At 43.6% G+C, this 22,311-nt stretch overlaps 1 protein-coding gene across 5 annotated transcripts in view; it reads right to left on the reverse strand.

Moving 5' to 3' along the window:
• Positions 1-7,973: 7,973 nt before the first annotated feature.
• The window catches only part of LOC307181068 (immunoglobulin-binding protein 1-like), a 44,013-nt gene continuing 29,675 nt past the window's right edge, over positions 7,974-22,311 (reverse strand). For 2 of the 5 annotated variants that reach the window (XM_079911844.1, XM_079911843.1), the window contains exons 6-7: positions 16,110-16,234; positions 7,974-8,080 (exon numbers count right to left, since the gene is read on the reverse strand). In XM_079911844.1, the coding sequence (XP_079767970.1) occupies positions 7,989-8,080; positions 16,110-16,234 (217 nt within the window). In that variant the 3' untranslated portion in view covers positions 7,974-7,988. Of the gene's footprint in view, positions 8,081-15,931; positions 16,242-22,311 lie in introns of those variants that run through there. The other 3 variants (XM_079911845.1, XM_079911847.1, XM_079911846.1) reach the window with 2 other exon arrangements.

Here is a 22,311-nt window from a genome sequence, read left to right on the forward strand (position 1 = left end):
GAGATCCACCCAGACTTCATTCAGGTGAGAAACACCCAAGTCTAGCGACACCTAATAGACTACCAGGAACTGTGACTTATCTCCATGAGACCCAGACTCACCTCAGAGAATATAAACAAATCTCTGGGTGCCCCAGACCCAACTCAGATGACCCAGACTCAGTTTCTGGGCCTCAATGCTACCTTAGAGGGTCCATACTCAGCTCAAGTATTCCTAACCAATACCCTACTGGTCTCAGAACCTCACAAGAATGCCACTCAGGCATTTCCTACACTTGAAACATACTTCAGGGAACCTAGACACTCCTAAAGAACTCCAGTCTAAGCTAACCAGACTGAGACCTTGGAGAGCCGACCCTACAACCACTTGAGCATCTCAAATTTGTTCAGCCATCCCCACCAGGACCCACCTCAGAGGGTCCAGCGATCCTCAGAGAGGACACTGTTTCAACTCACAGAATTCTAGACATCATGCCGAATGGACCCAGATGAATTCTACACAGCCCCAGACCCAGATGTAGAAGCTCAAGGCCCACAATCGATCCCAGTCCCACCTAAGGAGACACACAGACTCAGCACAGAACCCAGACTCAGGTCAGGCACCCCCAAACAATATACCAGTGGGCCCATATTCAACACAGAAGAACTCAGGCACTCCTCAGAAGATTCGTTTTCAGTTCAAGGGATCACAGTCAACAATACAGGTAATCCCAGGCCAAATTCAGTGAGTCACAGCCCTAAACAAGGGGCCAATTCCCCTCACAGCAGAACCACCTGATGGACTAGGACTCGACTGATATCTGAATAAGCCACACCTTAACAGGTCCACGTTTAGCATATGGGATACCAGAACCAATGCAGGAGACCACAGACCAGACCCTCCAAGCCCTGCTCAGGAGAGACAGACTCAACAGACCCCGCGTACCACAAAAAAAAAAGAAAAAAGTAAAAGGCAATTTGGGGGGATAATGTGAATTTCCATATAATCAGTAGGGAGAGTTCAGAGATTTTTTGATAGATGAAAAATGGGGAGGACCAGATTATGAAGCATTTTGCTTGCTATGCAAATATGCTACTTACCTTATTTTTTAGTGGAACTGTTAAAATAATTTTAAACAGAAACATGAATGTCTACAAGATAAAATGCATATGGTAATTTAATATGATACAAAGTCAGGCAGACAAAAAATAATTTAAGCTTCAAAATTTAGTAGTTATATGAAACTGGGACAGAGGTCATGAGTCCTCACCAGCTGTTAGGGGGAGATTGAATCAGATTAGTGGATAGAAGGAAGAGAGGACATGTGGACTCAGATCCCAGAAGGTAGCCTGTGTTTCCCTTGGGGAGCCCCAAATCCCTCTTCACTGGGATATCTTCACTGTCACAGGATTGCCAGGGGTTATGATGCTCAGAGAGGCTGACCTGGGTCTGCCACTCTGAGGCAAAGTGTTATCCATTTGTCTCCCCACCTGCCCATCCATCTTGGGTCTACTCTGCCTTATGCCTCTGGGCCTTAACGTCCACTGCTGGCCACCAAAGCCTTTGAAAACATGGGGCTGAATGGGGAGGAAGTGTCTGGGCAACAGGGACTGAGGGCACCCAGAGGCAGCATAGTCACCTTTACTGGGAAGTAATTTGGAAATAATTCCAGAGGGCCCAGTTTCATACCCAAGTTGAACGCCTACCACCTGCAGGTACAGAAAGGAAGGAAAGACTGGGTGAGATCTTGCCAATCCCTCTACTTCTCCCGGAGGTGGAGGGTTCTTCCTAAAATCTTCAGGTCACTAGAGGGGCCTCCTTCTCACATTTCCATATCTTGGGCACAGAGAGCTATAGGTACTGTCCCTGAAACCAAACTCCAAGAAGACACAGGAAGCCCCTGCTCCTCTGGAGCAGTCAGAAAGGTGGGAGGGAAGTAGTAGGATGCTGGGAGCACCCGCCCAGAAACCAGCCTCAATTCTTCCTGGGCAGCCTTGCTGAGCTTTGCCCTCCTCTCTCCTCCCCTTCCCTCTACCTTCCTGTACTCCTCTCCCTCTCTCACTTGCTTTGCCTCACTGACCTTTCCTCTTCTTTCCTCTCCCCACCTCTTCTCCCTCTGTCTCTCCCACTCTCTCCTTCCACCCCCACTCCAGCCCTGTGGTTCCATCCTTGGTACAGACAGGGACTACCACTCTTCCCGTTTCTTACTTTGATTGTGGGTGTTCCAGTCATAGGCGAGCCAGGCTAAGGCGAGCACGGACAGCATCCCAAACTTAGAGAACACCAGAAAGTAGAGTATAAGAAGAATAGGAATAGCTCCTGAGGGGACGCAAAGTGTTCGTGCCCTTCAGTTCCCTTCAAGTTTAATACACCTCTCATAACCCTGACCTCTGCTCTGTAGTGAAGGAGCAGGTCAAGGCCGGTGTGAGACTCTTCTCTCCTCATCCTCCCACAACTCCCTGCCCCACTCCTAGCTCTGCTCTGGTCTGGGATGACCTCTGAGTCCCTGGATCTGGGTCCCCTTGATGGCTGATATCTTAACTGAGGAAACAGAAGAACCATGATGTTCTCAGAGTAGGTCCTCAGCTGGAGTCAAAGGACAGCACTACTTGGCAACTGGAAGGAAACAGCATCTTGGGATGGTGGCTTACATCCGCATTCTGAGACCTCTGGAAGTCCTTTCTGAAAGCTCAGCCCCCCTTCCTTTGTGCAACTGCTCTTTCAGCACATTCCAGTGGAGAGGGGCGGCTTGCAGTGTATGGGCTGTTTGATGCTGAGAAGAAAACACATATTAGAAACTGCTTTACTTTGTTCGATTTTGTCCCATTCAAAATGTCTCAAAAGTTCAGAAGGGGGAAGAATCATCTCTGTTAGCAAAGGGTCACAGCAGGCTGTGAAATGCAGACATGATACATCTTGCAACAGTGGGAGTTGAATTCCATTTTAAAATCTGCATTCATGAGAAAGAGGGGCTCAGTACACATATCATGAATTAAAAAATACCCAGCTAAAGGAATGACTTCTTTGACCAGATAACATCATAGTAGATAAAAGTTTCAGAGAAGGGGAAGAAACTCAAGAGTTACCTGCCAGCAGGTTTGTCTCTCGCATTTTGGGCTTAGATGAAAATAACAGGAAAAAGATGGAATGGGCATTAAAAAATTTTTTTGTGTTATGAAGTAGAAGAAACCTTAGTGATAGGCTGAATTCCCCTTACAAGAGCTGGCTGAAGTGGTTGTTGTAAGCATACTAATTAAATAGGAAATAGCAGGGGGAGGAATTTTATGGGAAGATTGCCATGGATACAAATCTTGCTACCTCTGACCCTCATAAAAGATGAGGGTAAATTTGCTGGGTAATCTTCAGAAGAAAACTCAGATAATGTTAAATATGAATCATTATTAATTTTTTTCAACTTCTTTATTGGTGTATAATTGCTTTACAATGGTGTGTTACTTTCTGCTTTATAACAAAGTGAATCAGCTATACATATACATATATCCCCATATCCCCTCCCTCTTGCATCTCCCTATCCCACCCCTCTAGGTGGTCACAAAGCACCGAGCTGATCTCCCTGTGCTATGCGGCTGCTTCCCACTAGCTATCTATTTTACATTTGGTAGTGTATATATGTACATGCCACTCTCTCACTTTGTCCCAGCTTACCCTTCCCCCTCCCATGTCCTCAAGTCCATTCTCTAGTAGGTCTGCATCTTTATTCCCATCCTGCCCCTAGGTTCTTCAGAACCATCTTTTTTTTTTCTTTTTTAGGTTCCATATATATGTGTTTGCATACAGTATTTGTTTTTCTCTATCTGACTTACTTCACTCTGTATGACAGACTCTAGATTAATCCACGTCACTACAAATGACTCAGTTTCGTTCCTTTTTATGGCCGAGTAATATTCCATTGTATACATGTGACACATCCTCTTTATCCATTAATCTGTCAATGGACACTTAGGTTGCTTCCATGTCCTGCCTATTGTAAATAGTGCTGCAATGAAATTGGGGTGCATGTGTCTTTTTGAATTATGGTTTTCTCAGGGTATATGCCCAGTTGTGGGATTTCTGGGTTGTATGGTAGTTCTATTTTTAGTTTTTTAAGGAACCTCCGTACTGTTCTCCACAGTGGCTGTATCAATTTACATTCCCACCAACAGTGCAAGAGGGTTCCCTTTTCTCCACACCCTTAGATGGATTTTTTTTTTAGTAGATTTTAGAAGTATTTAATTTAATGGAATTTTCTACACAGGTGATCATGTCATCTGTGAATCACAACAGTTGTATTTCTTACTTTTCAATCTGTATGGTTTTCTTTCTCTTTTTTTCCTCTTGCTTTATTGCACTTGCTAGGACTTTTAGTATGATGTTGAATACAAATGGTGAGAGTGAACATCCTTGCTTTGCTGCCCATCTTAGGGAGAAAGCTTTCAGTCTTTCACCATTAAGTACGATACTACCTGCAGGTTGTTTTTACAGATGCTCTTTATCAAGTTGAGAAAATTGCCTTCTATTCCTAGTTTGCTGAGAGATTTTCTCATGGATTAAAGTTTGTCAAATGCTTTTTCTACATCAATTGATATAATTGTGTGTGCTTTTTCTCCCTTAGGTGGTTAATATGTTAGGCTACATTGATTGATTTTCAAGTATTTACACTTGCATTCTGGGATAGAGCCTACTTGGTCATGATATATTAATCTTTGTTTGATTTGATAGTATTTTTTTGAGGATTTTTGCATTTATATTCATGAGGGCTATTGGACTGTAGTTTTCTTTTTTGTACTGTTTTGTCTGGTTTTGGTATCGGGGTCTGGCCTCATAAATGAGTTGGCAAGTGTTCCTTCCTCTTCTATTTTCTGAAAAAGGTTGTGTAGGATTTGTGATATATCATCTTTAAAATGTTTGGAAGAATATGCCGTTGAAACCAACTGGGTCTGCAGATTTCTGTTTTGGAAGGTTTATAACCTTCCAAAATTAAAATTTAATTTAATTAATAGTTACAAGTTATCTGTTTCATTTTGGGTGAGTTTCGGTTGTTTGTGGTTTTCAAGGAAGTCTTCAAATATAATTGTCTATTTTTTTTCCAGTTCTGTCAGGTTTCACTTCATATATTTTAAAGCTCTATTGCTAGGTGCATAGAAATTTAGGATAGTTATGTCTTCTTGGTGAATTGACCCTTTTACCATTATGTAATATCCTTTTTCACCCTTGGTCTTCACTTAAAAAAAATAAATTGAAATCTGTACACCCTCAAATTACTAATGATTACTAGCTTAAGTTAAAGATGGTACCAATATGAATCTAAGTGGGTCCTTTCTTCAACTCATTTCTGATTCATCTTGCTTGCTCACTTTCCCCATATAGTAATAGCCAACATTTACTGTACGCTCATCATGTAAAACTAAGTATTTTACATGCGTATTTTATTTAATCTTCATAAAGCCCCCATTAGGACAATAAGCATTCTCATTTTGTGAATGAGGAACCCAGGTTCAGAGAAGTTAAATAACCACTTAAGGTCACAAAGCCAGCTAGTGGGTGAGCCAGAGTTGAAAACTCACACTCTTCCTCCAGAGACTGTACTCTTTGCCACTGAGCTCTAATTAATTATTGCTTTCCTTTAGTCAATTATTAATTCCCATCAGTTCTGTCCTCTAAACATCTTCCAAATTATTCTATTCTCCACCTCCATGCTACCATCCAGTCCAAGCCACCATTATCTCTCTCTAAGCCAACTGCCAATGTCTTCTCAACAGGTTACCTCCTTTGACTTGAGCCATGATGCAGCCAGCATGCTAAATGCAAATCTCTGTCCTTCTATAGCATATAACCAAAAACATGGTTGGTTTGTCAAAGAGACATTTCTGTGGCTCTGTGATTACTTAATGGATCAAAATTAATGATAAATATAAGAACCTATGGGGGTTAATGGTAATTCAGTAATTCAACAACTCACATGGCTTCCTATGACTCTTAGGATCCAGTCCAGTCTCATAACCTTGGTTCTCAAGGTCCTCCTTGATGGAGACCCTGGCGATCCCCTGGTTCTCTGCATGCCACCATACTGTTCTTCTGTCAGTTTCTTCAACTCATTCTGTTCCCCGGCCTCTGGGATTCTGTGCATGTTGTCCCTTTTGCCTGGAAGACTCTTTCTTCAGCTCATTGCCTGGCTAGCTCCTATTCATATTTCAGGCCTCAGGATAAATGTCACAGTTTTCAACATTTTGGAGCTATCTTTAACTTCTCTCCCTTTCCAAAAAAAACTCTGTCCCATTCATCCTCCTGCCTCTGTCTCCATTGCCACTGCTGTGGTCCAGAACTTGATCTCCTCTGGTCCGGACTGCAGCCTTTTGTCTATTCTTGCCTGCTGGTCTCTTCCCCTCCAGTCTATTTTCCATGCCGCAGATTTTTTTTTTTTTTTTTTTTTTTTTTTGCGGTACACAGGCCTCTCACTGTTGTGGCCTCTCCCGTTGTGGAGCACAGGCTCCGGATGCGCAGGCTCAGCAGCCATGGCTCACGGGCCCAGCCGCTCCGCGGCATGTGGGATCTTCCCGGACCGGGGCACGAACCCGTGTCTCCTGAATCAGCAGGCAGACTCTCAACCACTGCGCCACCAGGGAAGCCCCGCAGATATATTTTTAAAGCACAGTCATAATGTTGTTTGCCTCCTCTGAAGCCTTCAGTATTTTCCCACTGCTGACGGGATAAAGTCCGAACACGTTAACCTGGTGTTTAAGGCCCTCCATGGGCTGGCCCCACACACCTTCTTGGCCTCATCTCTCAGCAGAAGCACTCACAGCCCTTATGATCTAGCATGAAGTGATCATATCCACACCACTGTAAGGACACAAGGTGATCTGAAGTGGCTCATGGATGGAAAGTTATTTTAATGTGTAGTGAATAAAAGTGAATTCATGGTGATAATGTAAAGTTTCCTGTTAGAATATATTAATTTAGGTTACAGGAATGAGTCAATTTGGGGAAAAAAATGTTAAGTAATAATAGCATACGTGGTACTTAGCTGTGGAAAGAACCAGAAAGTGAGATGCAAATGGCTGAAGAATGGTAAATGGGGGTCCAACTACCTTAGTCTACTCTCCATTCTTTCAACCCACCATGCGATTTCACCTCTCCATGCCTTTGGTGATGCTGTTCCCTTATTCTGACTATCCTCTCTCCAACTTTCTGTCTATATCAAAATTCTCTCAGCCATCAAGGCTTAGCTCAAATGATACCTCCTGGATGATATCTTTGCTTATTCTCTGGTCAGAATGAAGAGTTCCCTCCTCTACACACCCACAGCACATTACTTCTGCATGTATTTGGCCCGATTGCATTTTGCTGCTTGTGTAGGTAGTACTTTACATGTCTGGCCCTTTGCCTTTTAGACAGTAAGCTTCTTTTTAATAAATTTATTTATTTTGGGCTGTGTTGGGTCTTCGTTGCGGTGCATGAGCTTCTCACTGAGGTGGCTTCTCTTGTTGCGGAGCATGGGCTCTAGGCACGCGGGCTTCAGTAGTTGTGGCATGTGGGCTTAGTTATGGCTCACGGGCTTTAGAACACAGGCTCAGTAGTTGTGGCGCATGGGCTTAGTGGCTCCATGGCATGTGGGATCTTCCCCGACTGGGGCACGAACCCGTGTCCCCTGCATCGGCAGGCGGACTCTTAACCACTGTGCCACCAGGGAAGCCCATAGCCAGCCACATTCTTGGATTTCTGAAGGCTTTGAGCCAACTGATTAAGACGCCGGGTTTTCGCTTTACACTAGAACTGACTGGCTGCCCATAGCTTTACACACTCAGGCACACCCTGGAACTTCAGAAAGCCTTTCTTTATTTGGAATAAGGGCATTGGTGTTTCTTTCCCTGTTAACATTCACCTGCCACTTGGAGAATTTTGAAATCAAATTTCCCTGTGCTACAACTGAATGTAACAAATATATTTATCCTGAATCATCCTCCTGTGCTTGGCACTGTGCTGAAGGCTGTTTTCAAGAAGCTTACTGTCTAGGGCTTCCCTGGTGGTGCAGTGGTTAAGGCATTAATTCTGTTGATCAAACGTCTTCTGAGGTGGGGTGGTTGGGCTCCAATGTCATTTTCTACAACAGAAAGAAAATGAACATCTACTGAGGGTTTTCTTTCCTCTTTGATTATCAGAATAGTCTTGAGAGCTCTGTTCTACAATGATAGAGGGTGAATGACTTACTTGCACAAGCTCACATAAAAAGTAAATGGCAGACCTGGTCTGTCTGAGGCAGACCCACAAAAAAAAAAAAAAAAAAAAAAAGATGTCCATGAGACAGAAAAAAGAACAAGAGGTGGACTTAAAGTTCTTTACTGAGGAGAAGAAATCTGGAAGAATCAACAGTGTCAAGCCTGGTCTTGCAAGAAATATAACAATGACAAGACGTGGCTCCTGTTTTCATGGAGCTTATTGGGTAGAGGAGGCAAAGGGCATAAAGGCTGCTATGCAACCAATTTTTCCAAAATGCTCTGGACTTTCAGAGATAATGGAGTCTCAGGTTGCCAGGAAAATGTTCCAGAGAAGGTATCACTTGAGCAATATCTCAAAGGAGGGGTTGTCCAGGGATAGTACAGGAAGGGTAATCAGGGAATCTTTCAAGTGGAGGAAATAGAGCAGAAGTGAAGGAGTGAGAGAGTAAGTACTCTTCGCATTTGTTCTGTGAATAGATTGCCTGGAATACGAGATTCACCTAGGGGAAGAGTAGGGGGATGAGCTGGTAAAGAGTTTGAGGCAGAGAGTGGAGCAGGGCCTTGAATGCCCAGGATAACACATTTGTACTTCAAGTAGGCAAGGGAAAACTGCTGACTATTTTTGCGCATCAGAGGGCTGTAATCAAAGATGCATTTGAAAGACTCTTCTGGCTGTAGGCAGTGGAATATATGGGAGAAGGTGGAGAATAGAAGGCCAGGAAAGAGGATATTGCAACAGTTTAGATAGATGGCAAAACAAGCCCAGAAAAGAAGAGACAGATGGAGAGCCATCCTTTAGACAGATGGAGAGCCATCCTTTAACTGGAAGCTGGGCCTCAGAGGGGATCTCAGGAGCATTGCCTAATTCCAAGGGTCATGAATATTTATATTCCACATCTCCCCCAAATCATCTCTTCATTCTTCTCTCCTCACTTCTTTCCTCTTTCTTGTCCCTCTGCCTTTTCTCTCCCCCCTCTTCCCTACTTTTTCCCCCATCACTCCCAGTAGTGCTCAGTAATCAGCCATGATTCTGAATATCATATAGGAAGGAGAGGAAGTGCTGAGGGAGGCTCTGAGCAAGATAGAAAGAATGAAGGAAGGAGGGTAAGAAAAAGAAGGAAGAAAAGAATTAGGAAGTAGGAAGGGAGGGAGGAAGGGAGGAAGGACACTTTTCTGTAAGGAGCATTTAGCCATGAACCCCTTTGGCAGTCTGGTGAAGCCCTTTTCTGAACAGTATTTTTAAATGCACAAAATAAAATACACAGACTTACAAATGAAACTCATCATAGTAAAACACCGTTATCAAAATATTGCCAAAAATGTCATACAGTAACATGAGCTTCTTGATTTATGCATTAAATAACCACACCTAATGGTAGTTCCAATAACTGTTGGAATTTGGAAGGGGTAACGAGTATAAATGAACTTTTGAGATTACTGCAACAACGGGCATGTGAAATGTAAATCTCTGTTATGTCTATTACTGACAAATTCACAGGTATTTCTGTGGTTTGCTGACTACATTCATCATTTCAATATGAGATTAGTGAAAATAAACAGGTAATTTTTTCCATCCAAATTCAACGGTGTCCCTCCCTGCCTCATTCTAGGTCTATAGGTCCCTGCCTCCCACAGATTGGACTTGGCAGCCTCCTAACCTGTCTCGTCCTTCAGGATGACATTTCTTCCAGTTTCCAGTTTCCAAACTTGCCCCTGTAATTGGCTGCTCACAAAGCCCTGGTTTCTGACTGAGAAAAGCTTCGAGCTCTTAGCCCATTTGCCCAGCACCGATGACTGTCATTCTCTGAGTGCATTGAAGAGCTGGCCCTTTCTCAAAATTCTATCTAATGTGTCACTCACGCAGCCCACAGATTTTCCATACTTCTCTCATAGTCTTATACTGGAAAATCACCTTACGTCTACGCAGTAACACCAACTCTGCCCCTGCCCCCGAATAGGACTCTTCAGCTAGTTCACAGGGGGCAGTCCTGAGAGAAGGCTGGGGTTATCTTTAAACCAGGAAACCTGCAGCCTCACTCATGGCCTTCATGCCCCTCAGATGGGAGGAGAGAAATCTAATGAACTTAACAATAGCAATCTCTCTGGGTAGAGAGGCACAGTCCTTCCCAGAGACAGTGACCAACCAAATGATTTCTTTGGAGCCCTCATCTGGAGATTCCTGGTCTCTTTCTTCATCTGTTCCCTTGTGCTCTCCAACCCCTGGGGTTCACTCACCTAAAAAAGCATAGACTGGGATCCACTGCAAAACAGAGAGTGTTTGGAGGCTTTCCTGAAGATCCAGATGGGAGAGGAAGGCCATGGCCACGGTGCTGTTCTGTTGTGGTAAGAAGGCTGGTGCCTCCAAAGCTGAGCTGATTGCAGGTGCTTTGCCTTAATCTCATCACTGAGTCCCTTTATCTGCTGGAGGTTTTAGCCTTGACCTAACCTTTTCTCCAGTCTTCCCTGTTCTCTCCCCACCACAACTTCCTACACACACACCAGGCTTTAGATCATACTTTCTAATCTCTCTAATATGCATCCTTTCCCCACAGATGCTCAATTGCCTCCGGCTGGTTCTAGCTGTGTGGGGGTGGGGTGGGGTGGGGGAGGAGGGGTCCCTGATAAATTAATGCAGGAAAAGGGAATAGCTTAGGCCTCAAATAGGATCTCTGAAAAGCAGTCTGCCCTGGTGGATGCTCTGACTCCTCCTGTCTTCTGCTGGGAACCACCTAGTCGACTAGAGCCTTTTATTGCATGAATATCTAGACTTCTCAGATCCCTCCTTGTGCCTCCACTCCCAGGGGTTCTGTACCAGTGGCCTGGGAGAAGCACTGCACAGAGAGCAGACCTGGCTTTTGGTCCTGGCTCTGCCAAGTTCCTCCCCAGACGCTGTGGGGGAATCGTTCCGTCTCTCTAGATCTGTTGTCGGGAGGCATTCCAGCGGCTAAAGGCATGGACTTTAGAGCCAGATAGCTGGGGTTCAGATCTCAGCTCTGCCACTTACAAGTTGGCAGACCTCTGTGCCTTGGCTTCCCCAACTGTAAAATGGGGATAATAATAGCACCTGCTTCATAGGGTTGTTCTGAGTATTGAGTGAGTGAATGTAAAGCACTTAGCACAGGGCCTGGCACACAGGAGGTATTACTGTAAGTGTTTCCTATTATTATTCATTGTTTAATTAAATGAATGTCTACTGAACATCTATTATGTTTCAGGCTAAAAGGCTTGCTTCTGCACACCAGCCTTTTCAAAATTAAAGATTGTCTCCAGGTCCCAAGCCTGTGGATTCCTTTTTCCGGTAACTATCTGCAGGGAGCTCAGCAGAAAGGTCAGGGCTAGCACTGGCCATCAGTATACATGTGGTGAGTCATGGAAGCTGGAGGTGGGGTGAGCTCACCCAGGCAGAAGGTAGAAAAGGAAAGGAGAAGACAGGTTCCATAAAGTGGGTGAGGAGTCTTTCTGCCAATCAATGTCTCTGAGCCGAGGACAAGGGCACCAGGGTAGCAGAGGTGGTATCTGTCTCTGAGTGTGGGAGGGCCTTAGAGTTCAGGCAGAAATCCTCCCTCCCAGCCCCTGGCTGCCAAGTCTCATGTGCTCACAACCTGGGTCTTGTCTTAATTGTCCAGGAGGGCCTGGTAGATCAAGAGGGGGGGCTTTGGCAGGCTCAGAAAATGTGTAGGAACCCTTAAGTGAGAGGGTGGAATAGAGACAGGGTTTTAAAGATTTACTTGTACCAAGATCGGATAGGGCAGGAAACAGGTGGGCCTGGCACAGGGAGCAGGAATTCTACAGTTGAGGGACGTAGGGCCCCAGGAAGGGGAGAGTTCTGAGTCCAGGGTATTCTCCTAGTGAGCAGGTCTCAGATGTGCCCTTAAAGGGCCTATCCGGCAAACCTGATAGAATCATTGCTCAAAATGTAGACAGAGAAAGGGGAGGGGTGATTCCCAGAGCACTGCGCCAGTGGGGTATCTTGACCACCTTCATATGTCCCCCGTGCTTTGTGCTTCCTGCAGAGTGTGGTAGACTGGATGGACATGGTCTGTGGAATCAGGCCCACCTGGAATCCAGGCCCAGCTCTACACTTAGGGCTGAGTGATCTTTGGGAAGTCCCTTCTCTGAGCCTCAAGTTCCTCATTTACAAATTGAGGCAATAATAATATCCTTGGGACGTTGTTGTGAGGATTAGATATAGTCAACTCCTAGTATACAGTAGGTGCTCAATACACGAATTCTTCTTATTTTTGCTACCACATGAGAATAGGATGGCCTAGGTCTTTGCTGAGTTGTACTCTCTTGGAGGGATTTATTGCCAGTTGGGACAAGAAACTGAAATCTTTTACCATCTTTTCACATACATTTGTCAAAGGCGGCCTGATGGGCAGATAAGTAAAAACCAGTTCTCAATTTCCACTGCATGTAACAATTCTCTCCTGTGCTGGTCTTCTCCAGCACACAAAGGAAAGCATGTTCACAAACCTTTTCGCTGGTGGTGATATATATAGAAGACTGAGAAAGCAATAGGGGAGCAGGGGTTAAAATAAGTTGTGAAATACTGAATTTAAAAAACAATGCACCCCCTCCTCTGGCCGCAAAACTTACAAACATTTGTGCCATGTTTTCTAATTGTTCAAAGTGCTTTTCCATATTTTATTTCATTTGCTCCTTACTCTGAACTGTGAGGTAACTGTGAGGTAAGTCAGCAACTGGGAGGGGCTAAAACTGAGAGAGCTTTTATTAGAACCCATACTTCCTTGCTATGGAGCGTGAGTGAACTGAGCCAGGTTAAACCTTGGATGAATGGGTGAAAAGCAATCTGTGAGGAAACGATGTGCAGATGTTGGAGGGAGCTGTTTTGCAAGGAGACAAAGGTCACAGTGCCCTCTTGTCGGGTGTCTGAAAGAGCTGGGTGGCAGTGTATCTGTTGTGCTGATGAGCAAACCAGAGGCCCACAGTAAGGAGAGGAGGACTTCGGAATTCAGTTAACATAGAGAGGTGGATTTAGGTTCAAAAGTTTTATCCTTTGCACGTTGTTTTAAATGACAGCAGGGACCCCAGTGACCTGGGTGGCCCTGGGTCACCCGGCTACGGAGGGGCAGAGCACTGAGGATTGAGACTCAATTCAGAATCCTTAACTCCAACTTCTTGGGCTTGAAATCAGCTCATTCAGTCCCCTGCCCTGTCTTACAGGGGTGTTCAAAAGAACAAGAGTGGAAAGGACAAATCACTGCATGATGGCATTAAAAGAAGTAGTGCACAGCGTTCACCTCTTCCAAATAACTAATTGGCCTCCATGTGAGAGCTACAGAGGGCAAATATTTTGGCTACACTGATATGTTTGCATGGTCTATGTATTAAATGTGTGCTGAAGTAAGTCACTCACTGTATTTCTCCAAGCCAGTTTCCTTCCCTGTAAAACGAAGGCATCATCTCCTGCCTGACAGGTTGTGAGAATGAAATATGCAGCATACGTGAAATAAGCACAGTGCAAACGATGAGGCAGTACTGTTAACCGTAGAATGCTTTGAGTCCTCGCTTGCTGCAGTCCACCACACCCAGCTCACTCTAGGACCCTGAAACGCCTTGTTCTGGTGGGAGTAGAGAAGGTGGTTCTATTTTTGTTTTCTCTAGCCGCCAGGCAGGCAGACTGAACTGGGGAGGAAAATGGAGGAAGATGGATTTGCTCACGGCCTCTGTCTTCTTATCCCCCAGCTGAGGGGGAAATGGCAGTGGGGAAGCAGTCTGGCATAACCTTTTCTTCGGTGAGTCAGTTAAAAAGGCATTTCTAGAGCTCCAATAACGTATAAGTGGTGGTTTGGGTTTGGATTTTTCAAGCTGCTCCTTCTTTTTAAGCTGCTTTAAGATGCAGAACTAAAAGCACATGCAATTAGGAAGGACATGGAAAATGACAGAAGCACAGCTTGTTACTAATCTGAACTTGAAGAAATCACTCAGCTTTTCTGGGCCTATTTTCTCATCTGTAAAATGGGGACAATGCTACCTATTTTGCAGGGTCATTGTGAGTATTAATAGCATGTGGAAGTGTTGGGTCTGGTGCCTGGCACAGAACAGAGTTTCCAACACCTACCTGTCCATTTCCTTTCCCTTCCTAGTGGACAGACCATAGTCACTGAGCTCAAATGAAAACACTTATTCTTCAGCCTATTATAATGGCTGCCATTATTCATTTAATTCTCAAAACAACCCTATGAAACAGCTCATCTATAAACATAGAGAAAACAGAGGAGCAGTTCAGAGAAGTTATATTGCCCAAGGTCACACAGCTTTCAACTTTTAAAGCCAGGATTCAAACCCACTTTGTCTAGTTTGCCTCTTAGATATCAGAATGTGAGGGGGTTTCATCAGGCTGGATCTTCTAGAAGGACCATCTTTAAATAGATCAGACCAAGGGGATAACCCCAACCTGGCCCATTTTGGGAATGAGCTCAGGGTGGAGTTTCAAGGGCACGAAACAGGCCATTGCTAGAGGCAACCTGGCAATAAATGGAAGAGAACTACAAATGAATGCTTGCTTCCCAAATCAGTGGGGAAGTTAATCTGTGCTCTACCAGTTTCAGGAGCTTATGTTGTGAGGGTGACATGAATCCTTTATTAAGCAGTATATATTTAGCAATAAATATATTATTGGTAGTCTTCTGTCATCTCCCACTAAACATAACGTCCTTCTCATCGTCTGACAGCCCTCCATTTACCACCCTACAAAGCAGAGGGATCTGAGTCTCCTTTTCAAACCCCTGTCCTAAGCTAGACTGCAGAAGCTAGAATAGGAAGGCTGAGTCATCTTCTTAAAAGAAGACGAAGTGTACCAAAGCCACATAGAACAAAAGTATGTTTTCTATAGAGATCATTTGTTTTAACACATGGCTTCTTTTCTAGGTTATCAACCCGGGAGCTGAGGACATGTCTTCTCTTTACTGCAGAAAGTAGGTACCTTTCCTTGTCATCTGTGCGGTCCCCCCTCCTCCACTCCCAGTTATAGGCATGACTGCAGGTACCTTATTAACTAGCAAAATGACTGCCACGGCACACTGACCGCTTGGGACTGTGCCAGGTATGGCACAGAACAGGCAAAGAGGGCCAAAGTGGTCTTCCAGCAGCCCACTTAAGAGCTAGGCTATGGCCTGAGCTGCTCTTACTCTCAGGGTTCTAGATAGTTCCAGAGTAAAGACCCTGGCCTCAGATGCTCACACAAGGATGGCTCTCATAGTGCCTTATCGGTTTCCTCATTTCTCATGGCTGAAGCAAGGAAGATTGGGTAGATAGGATTGTTATGTTCTGTTCATTGACAGCTGTAATTCCTGAAAATAGAGCTGTGTGGCAGGGCAAGTCCCGGCTTTTGTGCTTGTCCCTTGTAAAGCAAGTGTTGGGTTAGTTAACAGCACTGGGGTAGAAAGGAGAAAGCAAGCTCCAGCCAGTCTGGGCAGCTCTGATGCTGGGTAACTCACTGCCCACATCAAAGGGAGATGACTAGGATCTCTCCATAAGCCCAGGGAACCATAGCTGACCCCCTCCCTTCACCCCCTGGAAGAAAGCAGCTGATATTCATATTTCTGCACAGGCTCACATGATAGAGGGGACTTTTCTTTTTCAAAGAGAATTCATACAGCCATTGATTATATAGAACCATTTCTCAGTACTCTTTGCTTTCCACTTAAGAAAAATGGAATATATCATGACGAGGATTGTAATTCCAAGACAAGATTGCTGGCTCATCATCTAGGGTAGAAATACACACTTAATTGTTTGACATTTTAATGAATGCAAGGCAAGATTAAGCATCTCTGCCTTCGTTGTACATGGCTGAAGCAGGAGCCCAGGGAGGGGAAGACTGCACAGCTTTCCTTGGTGGGGAAGACAGAAGCCCCTGTAGTCCTGTCTTGCTGTGGGGAGACTAACCCATGTTCTGTCGGTTGCCATAGCCCATAGGATGGGTGTCGTTCCAGTCATCCCACTCCCGAGCTCTGTGGACTGCCTGTTCATCATCCTCTTCCTCCTGTTCCTGATCTTGTTGCTGAGCTGTTCTGAACTCTGCTCAAGTAGAAAAATGAGAAAGCAGGGTGAGGGAAAGAGCGACTGTCATGGGCCCCAGCTCCACTCTGAATACGACCACATAACAAGAGAACAAGGAATATATACCTAGCTGCCTACCCTGGAGCCAGCAGAACTGCGGAGAGTACTTACTATTACTTAACAGGTGACATGTTAAATAATAGTAATACAGGATCCTCTAAGTGGTTTTCACGAGAAGGCAAAAACAAAGTTGCCCCTCAAAATGAATTCTATTTTGGGAACGAATTCTTGCTAAAAAGGCCAACCCCTCACAACAGAAAACAAAACACCAACTGACCAACAGAACCTCAGCAAACCAAAAACAGTGAAGTGTTTCCATAGTATAGTGGTTATCACACTCGCCTGACAAAAACACTAAAGTAAAAAATATTTATGATTTTATGATTTGTGACTTGCCAGGGAGGTGGGACTACAGGTGACTTCTCCTCCTTCATCCATTTCCTTTATTACAGTTCTACAATTCTGTGTGTGTATAAAATTGGAAATCAGGGGGCAGCTGAACCTACCAGAAAAGAATGTGTCTTATTTTGCACGTTTGCAACAGTCTGCGGTCCACATCGCACTTGTCATGCAGTGTACCAAATACTACATCTCTTTTGCACTATTTTTTTCTTTCCTTTTTGAGGTAAAGGAACATTTCCTAGCTACCTTGAATTTGCTCACGAGAAATACTCTCATCACCATGATAAAGAATGAAATATGTGGGGAATCTGATCTCTCCTTACAGCTTAGGAGTCTTGTGTTCTGCTTTTCTTTTAACCCTTTTATTGTAAAGTAAAAGATACTGGAAATCACACAAAAATATATATAACTTAAAATTTGATAAGGAGGCTATACCTTTATAGCCTTCACTTGGGTCAAGATATACATTTTCTGTACCCATCCCCAAAGCTTCTCCATGAGCATCTACCAAATGACACCCTGTGCTCACTGGCAGTTAATTCCCATTCCTTCCCTCCCTGGAAATCACCAATCTACCTTCTATCTCTATAGAGTTGCTATTCTGAACATTTCACATAAATGGAATCAAGTAACATGTGGTCTTTTGTGTCTGACTTCTTTCACTTAGCAAAATGCTTTTGAGGTTAGTCTTACCCATTTTCAAATATTTTGATATATTTTTAATCTACAGGTTTCTTCTTCCATCCCTTTCTTTCCTTACAAGTTCTCTATTGAAGAGGCTGGGGCATTTGACCTGTAGTTTCCCCAACTCTGGTTTTTGCCGACCGCATAGTCATGATGGAGTCAAACACGTTCTTCTGTATTTCTGCAGATTGGCAACCGGACACGGAGCTTGACATGACTTAGGGTTGATCCCTTCGCATGAATACAGGTGGTGCTGTCCTCCCTCAGCAGGTGGCACATAGTATCTGTGTCTCCTATGTTGTGATGTTAGCAGCTGTTGACGCTCAATGCCTAGATTCGTTAATTTTCCCAGGGTTTCAAAATGGTGATACTCTATAACATTTCTTTTTTTATTAAGTAGAATGCTTTTTATAAAGAGAGGCTTTCCCTCATCTACTACTATTTAGTCACCCAGGAAAAGAAAACAAGATTAATGCTTGATTCTTCTGCTTTAATTTACCATTTCTCAAGTTATTAAATTGGTTCCTTATCATCCTCTGAAATTGAACAATTTCTGTTTTAACTATAGTTATGAACTCACGGATTTAAACACACTTGATGGGTTTCAATGAATTGCAATGAATTCTAAAAAATATTCAAATAAGCTAATTTTAGTTTTAATTTACAGAAAAACTGAGAAGATAGTACAGAGTTCTTATACATCCATACCCAATTTCCCTTATTGTTAACATCTTACATTACTATGGTTTGTGTGTCATAACTAATAAACCAATACTGATACATACATAACTAACAACTAAAGTTCATACTTTATTCAGATTTCCTTAGGTTTTACATAATGTTCTTTTTTTTGGTTCCAGGACCCCATCAAATATTCCATATTACATTAGTCCTGTGTCTCCTTCGTCTCCTCTTTGCTGTGAGAATTTCTCACTTTCCTTGTTTTTGATTACCTGGACAGTTTTAAGGGGTACTCATCAGGTATTTTGCAGAATGTCCCTCAACCTGGGGTTGTCTCATATTTTTCTCATAATTAGACTAGGGTTATGATTTTTGGAAGAGAATAACACAGTGAAGTTTCCTCCTTATCACATCAAACCAAGGCTACACACCACCAACATGACTTATCACTGCTGATGTTAACTGGGATCACTTCAGGTAGTGTTTGTAGGGTTCCCAACTGCTCCCCCCTCCTTCTATACTATAGTCTTTGGAAGCAAGTAACTAAACACAGCCTACACTTAAGGGGTGAGGAGTTATGCTGCACCTCCTTGAGACAGGTGTATATACACAAATTATAATTTTTCTGTAGGGGAGATTGGTCTCTTCACCCCCATCTATTTATTTAATCATTTATTTCTATCACTATAGACTCACGGACACATTTTATTCCTTGTGTTATAATCCAATACTGTTATTTTCCTGCTCACATTCTTCCAGTTTTGGCCACAGTTCTTTCAGAAGGCCCTGTGTCACATTAACATACCTCAATATTTTGTTTGCTGTTGTTTTTTGAGTGCTCCTTTATTTTCTAGTACTACAAGATATTTCAGATTCATCTTGTATATTCCCTGTCCAGCCCCAGAATTATCCACTTCTCTAAGGAGCCCTTTAATTGGAGAATAGTATTAGACACCAAGATCTGGGCACTAGATGTGCTCGTTGCTACTGGCAATTATCCTTTTTCAAGCCAAACTGTCTTTGGCCAGTGCAAACGTCTCCAGTGGCTTCTGAGTCCTTTTGATATGACCATAGTAGTCTTTGAAAGCTTCTTTCCTAACCTTTATGAAAAGATGTTCCAAGTTCATGTTATTTATTTCCTGCTGCAAACTTGGAATTAGCTATTTGTCTAAGAAATCCTGATTTCTTTTAATGGGAATGGTATTTCAAGAACAGAACCTGGGTTACTAGGTGAGCTCATTGCTTCTGGGCTGGTCATTGTTTCTAAGCCTTTTCAGTGGATAAAACAAAAGTGTGTGTGTGTGTGTGTGTGTGTGTGTACTTTTCAATAAAATTTCTCATGAGTTCATATTCAGGACTAAAGGGGTGTATTGTTTCTAACTCAAATTCTTTTGAATTACATCTGTATTCTTCCACACTAATAGTCTTGGCTCTCAAAGACAGAGGATGATGGAATTAGAGTATCTCATAATTACTCAGTTAATATCATCTCACATTACACAGTCCTGGAATAACACTAATACTGATACCAATATAATTGCTGAGAACAGTTCTTTTTTTGCAAATTCTTTCCCCATTAAAAGTTGCATTATATCTATATTACCAGAGCACTGGGCATATAGGCATTAATACTTTCTCTCTTTCAAATCTCATTTAGTCTTAGTTCTACAAGTAACTATATATTTCATGCTGACTGATAGTACTTATATCAATGTCTCTCTCATCACTTTGGTTGTCTTAAGCTCATTCTCTAGCAACTTTCTCAGAAAGGGATCATGGGACCAATATTTCCTGAGTTCCTGTATGTTGATAAATACCTGTACCCTTTATACCTAAAAGTCAGTTTTACCAGATATAATGTTCTTGGCTCACATTTTTTTCCCCTTGAGTATCTTAAATGTTACGCCATTTGTTCTGGCATAAAGTGTCGGTGTCAAAAAGTTTGAAGATGATCTAATTTTCCTTCCTTTACCATCCACCTGCTGTTTTTCCTGAAGTATCCAAGGCATTTCTTTTTTTAAAAAAAGAAAGTCTAGTAATTTTATTAGAATGTGTCTTGCTGTTGGTCATTCTGGAGCAAAATTCTTAGGTACACGGTGTGCTTTTTAAAAGCAAACCTAAAGTTTCCTCAATATTAGTTTTTTTTTTTAAATATATCTTTATTGGAGTATAACTGCTTTACAATGTTGTGTTAGTTTCTGCTGTACAACAAAGTGAATCAGCTACATGTATACATATATCCCCATATCCCCTCCCTCTTGCATCTCCCTCCCACCCTCCCTATCCCACCCCTCTAGGTGGTCACAAAGCACTGAGCTGATCTCCCTGTGCTATGCGGCTGCTTCCCACTAGCTATCTGTTTTACATTTGGTAGTGTGTATATGTCCATATATACACTACCACTCTCTCACTTTGTCCCAGCTTACCCTTCCCTCTCCCCGTGTCCACAAGTCTATTCTCTACATCTGCATCTTTATTCCTGCCCTGCCACTAGGTTCATCAGTACCGTTTTTTCAGATTACATACATGTGCATTACCATATGGTGTTTTTCTCTTTCTGACTTACTTCACTCTGTATGACAATCTCTACAACCATCCAATATTAGTTTTAAGCATTTTTTTCTTTTTCCTTGCTTTGGTATTCTTCTTCAGATAATCTTATTATCTATATGTCAGGTCTTCTTTGCTATCTTTCATATTTGTCACTTTTTCTAGAAATCTGTTCATCTTTGCCTCTTTTTGATTTAAAACATTTTCCTTTCTACTTTAGAAAGGCATTTTCTGTTATATTGACTCATTCTTGTTTTCTTCTAGTTTAGCCTTCATTTCTTTTCTTTCATTCAAATTGAAGTCTAATTGATTTACAATATTAGTTTCAGGTGTACAACATGTTGATTTAATATTTTATATATTATATTCCATTTAGAGTTATTATAAAATATTGGAAAGACGGTGCAAGAGTAAGAAGTGGAGATTGCCTTCCTCCCCACAAACACAACAGAAATACATTTACACGTGGAACAACTCCTACAGAACACCTACTGAACGCTGGCAGAAGACCTCAGACCTCTCAAAAGGCAAGAAACTCCCCACGTACCTGGGTAGGGCAAAAGAAAAAACAGAGACAAAAGAATAGGGATGGGACCCGCCAGTGGGAGGGAGCTGTGGAGGAGGAAAGGTTTCCACACACTAGGAAGACCCTCCACTGGCAGAGACAGGGGTGGAGGTGGGGGAAACTTTGGAGCCACGGAGGAGAGCGCAGCAACAGGGGTGCAGAGGACAAAGCGGAGAGATTCAGGCACAGACGATCGGTGCTGACCAGCACTCACCAGCCCGAGAGGCTTGTCTGCTCACCCGCCAGGGCGGGCAGGGCTGGGAGCTGAGGCTCGGGTTTCGGAAGTCAGACCCCAGGAAAAGGCCTGGAGTTAGCTGCGTGAACACAGCCTGAAGGGAGCTGGTGCGCCACAGCCTGCCGGAGGGAGTCTGGCAAAAAGTCTAGAACTGCCGAAGAGGCAAGAGACTTTTTCTTGCCTCTTTGTTTTGTGGTGTGTGAGGAGAGGGGATTAAGAGCGCAGCTTAAAGGAGCTCCAGAGACGGGCGCAAGCCGACCCCAGAGACAGGCATGAGACGCTAAGGCTGCTGTTACGTAAAGCCACCAAGAAGCCTGTGTGCAAGCACAGGTCACTATCCACACCGCCCCTCCCGGGAGCCTGTGCAGCCCGCCACTGCCGGGGTCCCGGGATCCAGGGACGACTTCCCCGGGAGAACGCACGGCGCGCCTCAGACTGCTGCTACGTCACGCTGGCCTCTGCCGCCGCAAGCTCGCCCCGCATCCATACCCCTCCCTCTCCCCACTGGCCTGAGTGAGCCAGAGCCCCCGAATCAGCTGCTCCTTTAACCCCGTCCTGCCTGAGCGAAGAACAGGCGCCAGAGGGCGACCTACACGCGGAGGCTGGTCCAAATCCAAAGCGGAACCCCGGCAGCTGCGTGAACAAAGAAGAGAAAGGGAAATCTCTCCCAGCAGCCTCAGGAGCAGCGGATTAAATCTCCACCATCAACTTGATGCACCTGCATCTGTGGAATACCTGAATACACAAGGAATCATCCCAAAATTGAGGTGGTGGACTTTGGGAGCAATTATATTTTTTTTTTCCTTTTTATCTTTTTGTGACTGTGTATGCTTCTGTGTGTGATTTTGTCTGTAAAGATTTGCTGTTACCATTTGTCCTAGGGTTTTGTCTGTCCGTTTTTTGGGTTTTTT

The sequence above is a fragment of the Stenella coeruleoalba genome (genome assembly GCF_951394435.1).
Source record: "Stenella coeruleoalba genome assembly, chromosome: Y".
Taxonomy (NCBI): Eukaryota; Metazoa; Chordata; class Mammalia; order Artiodactyla; family Delphinidae; genus Stenella; species Stenella coeruleoalba.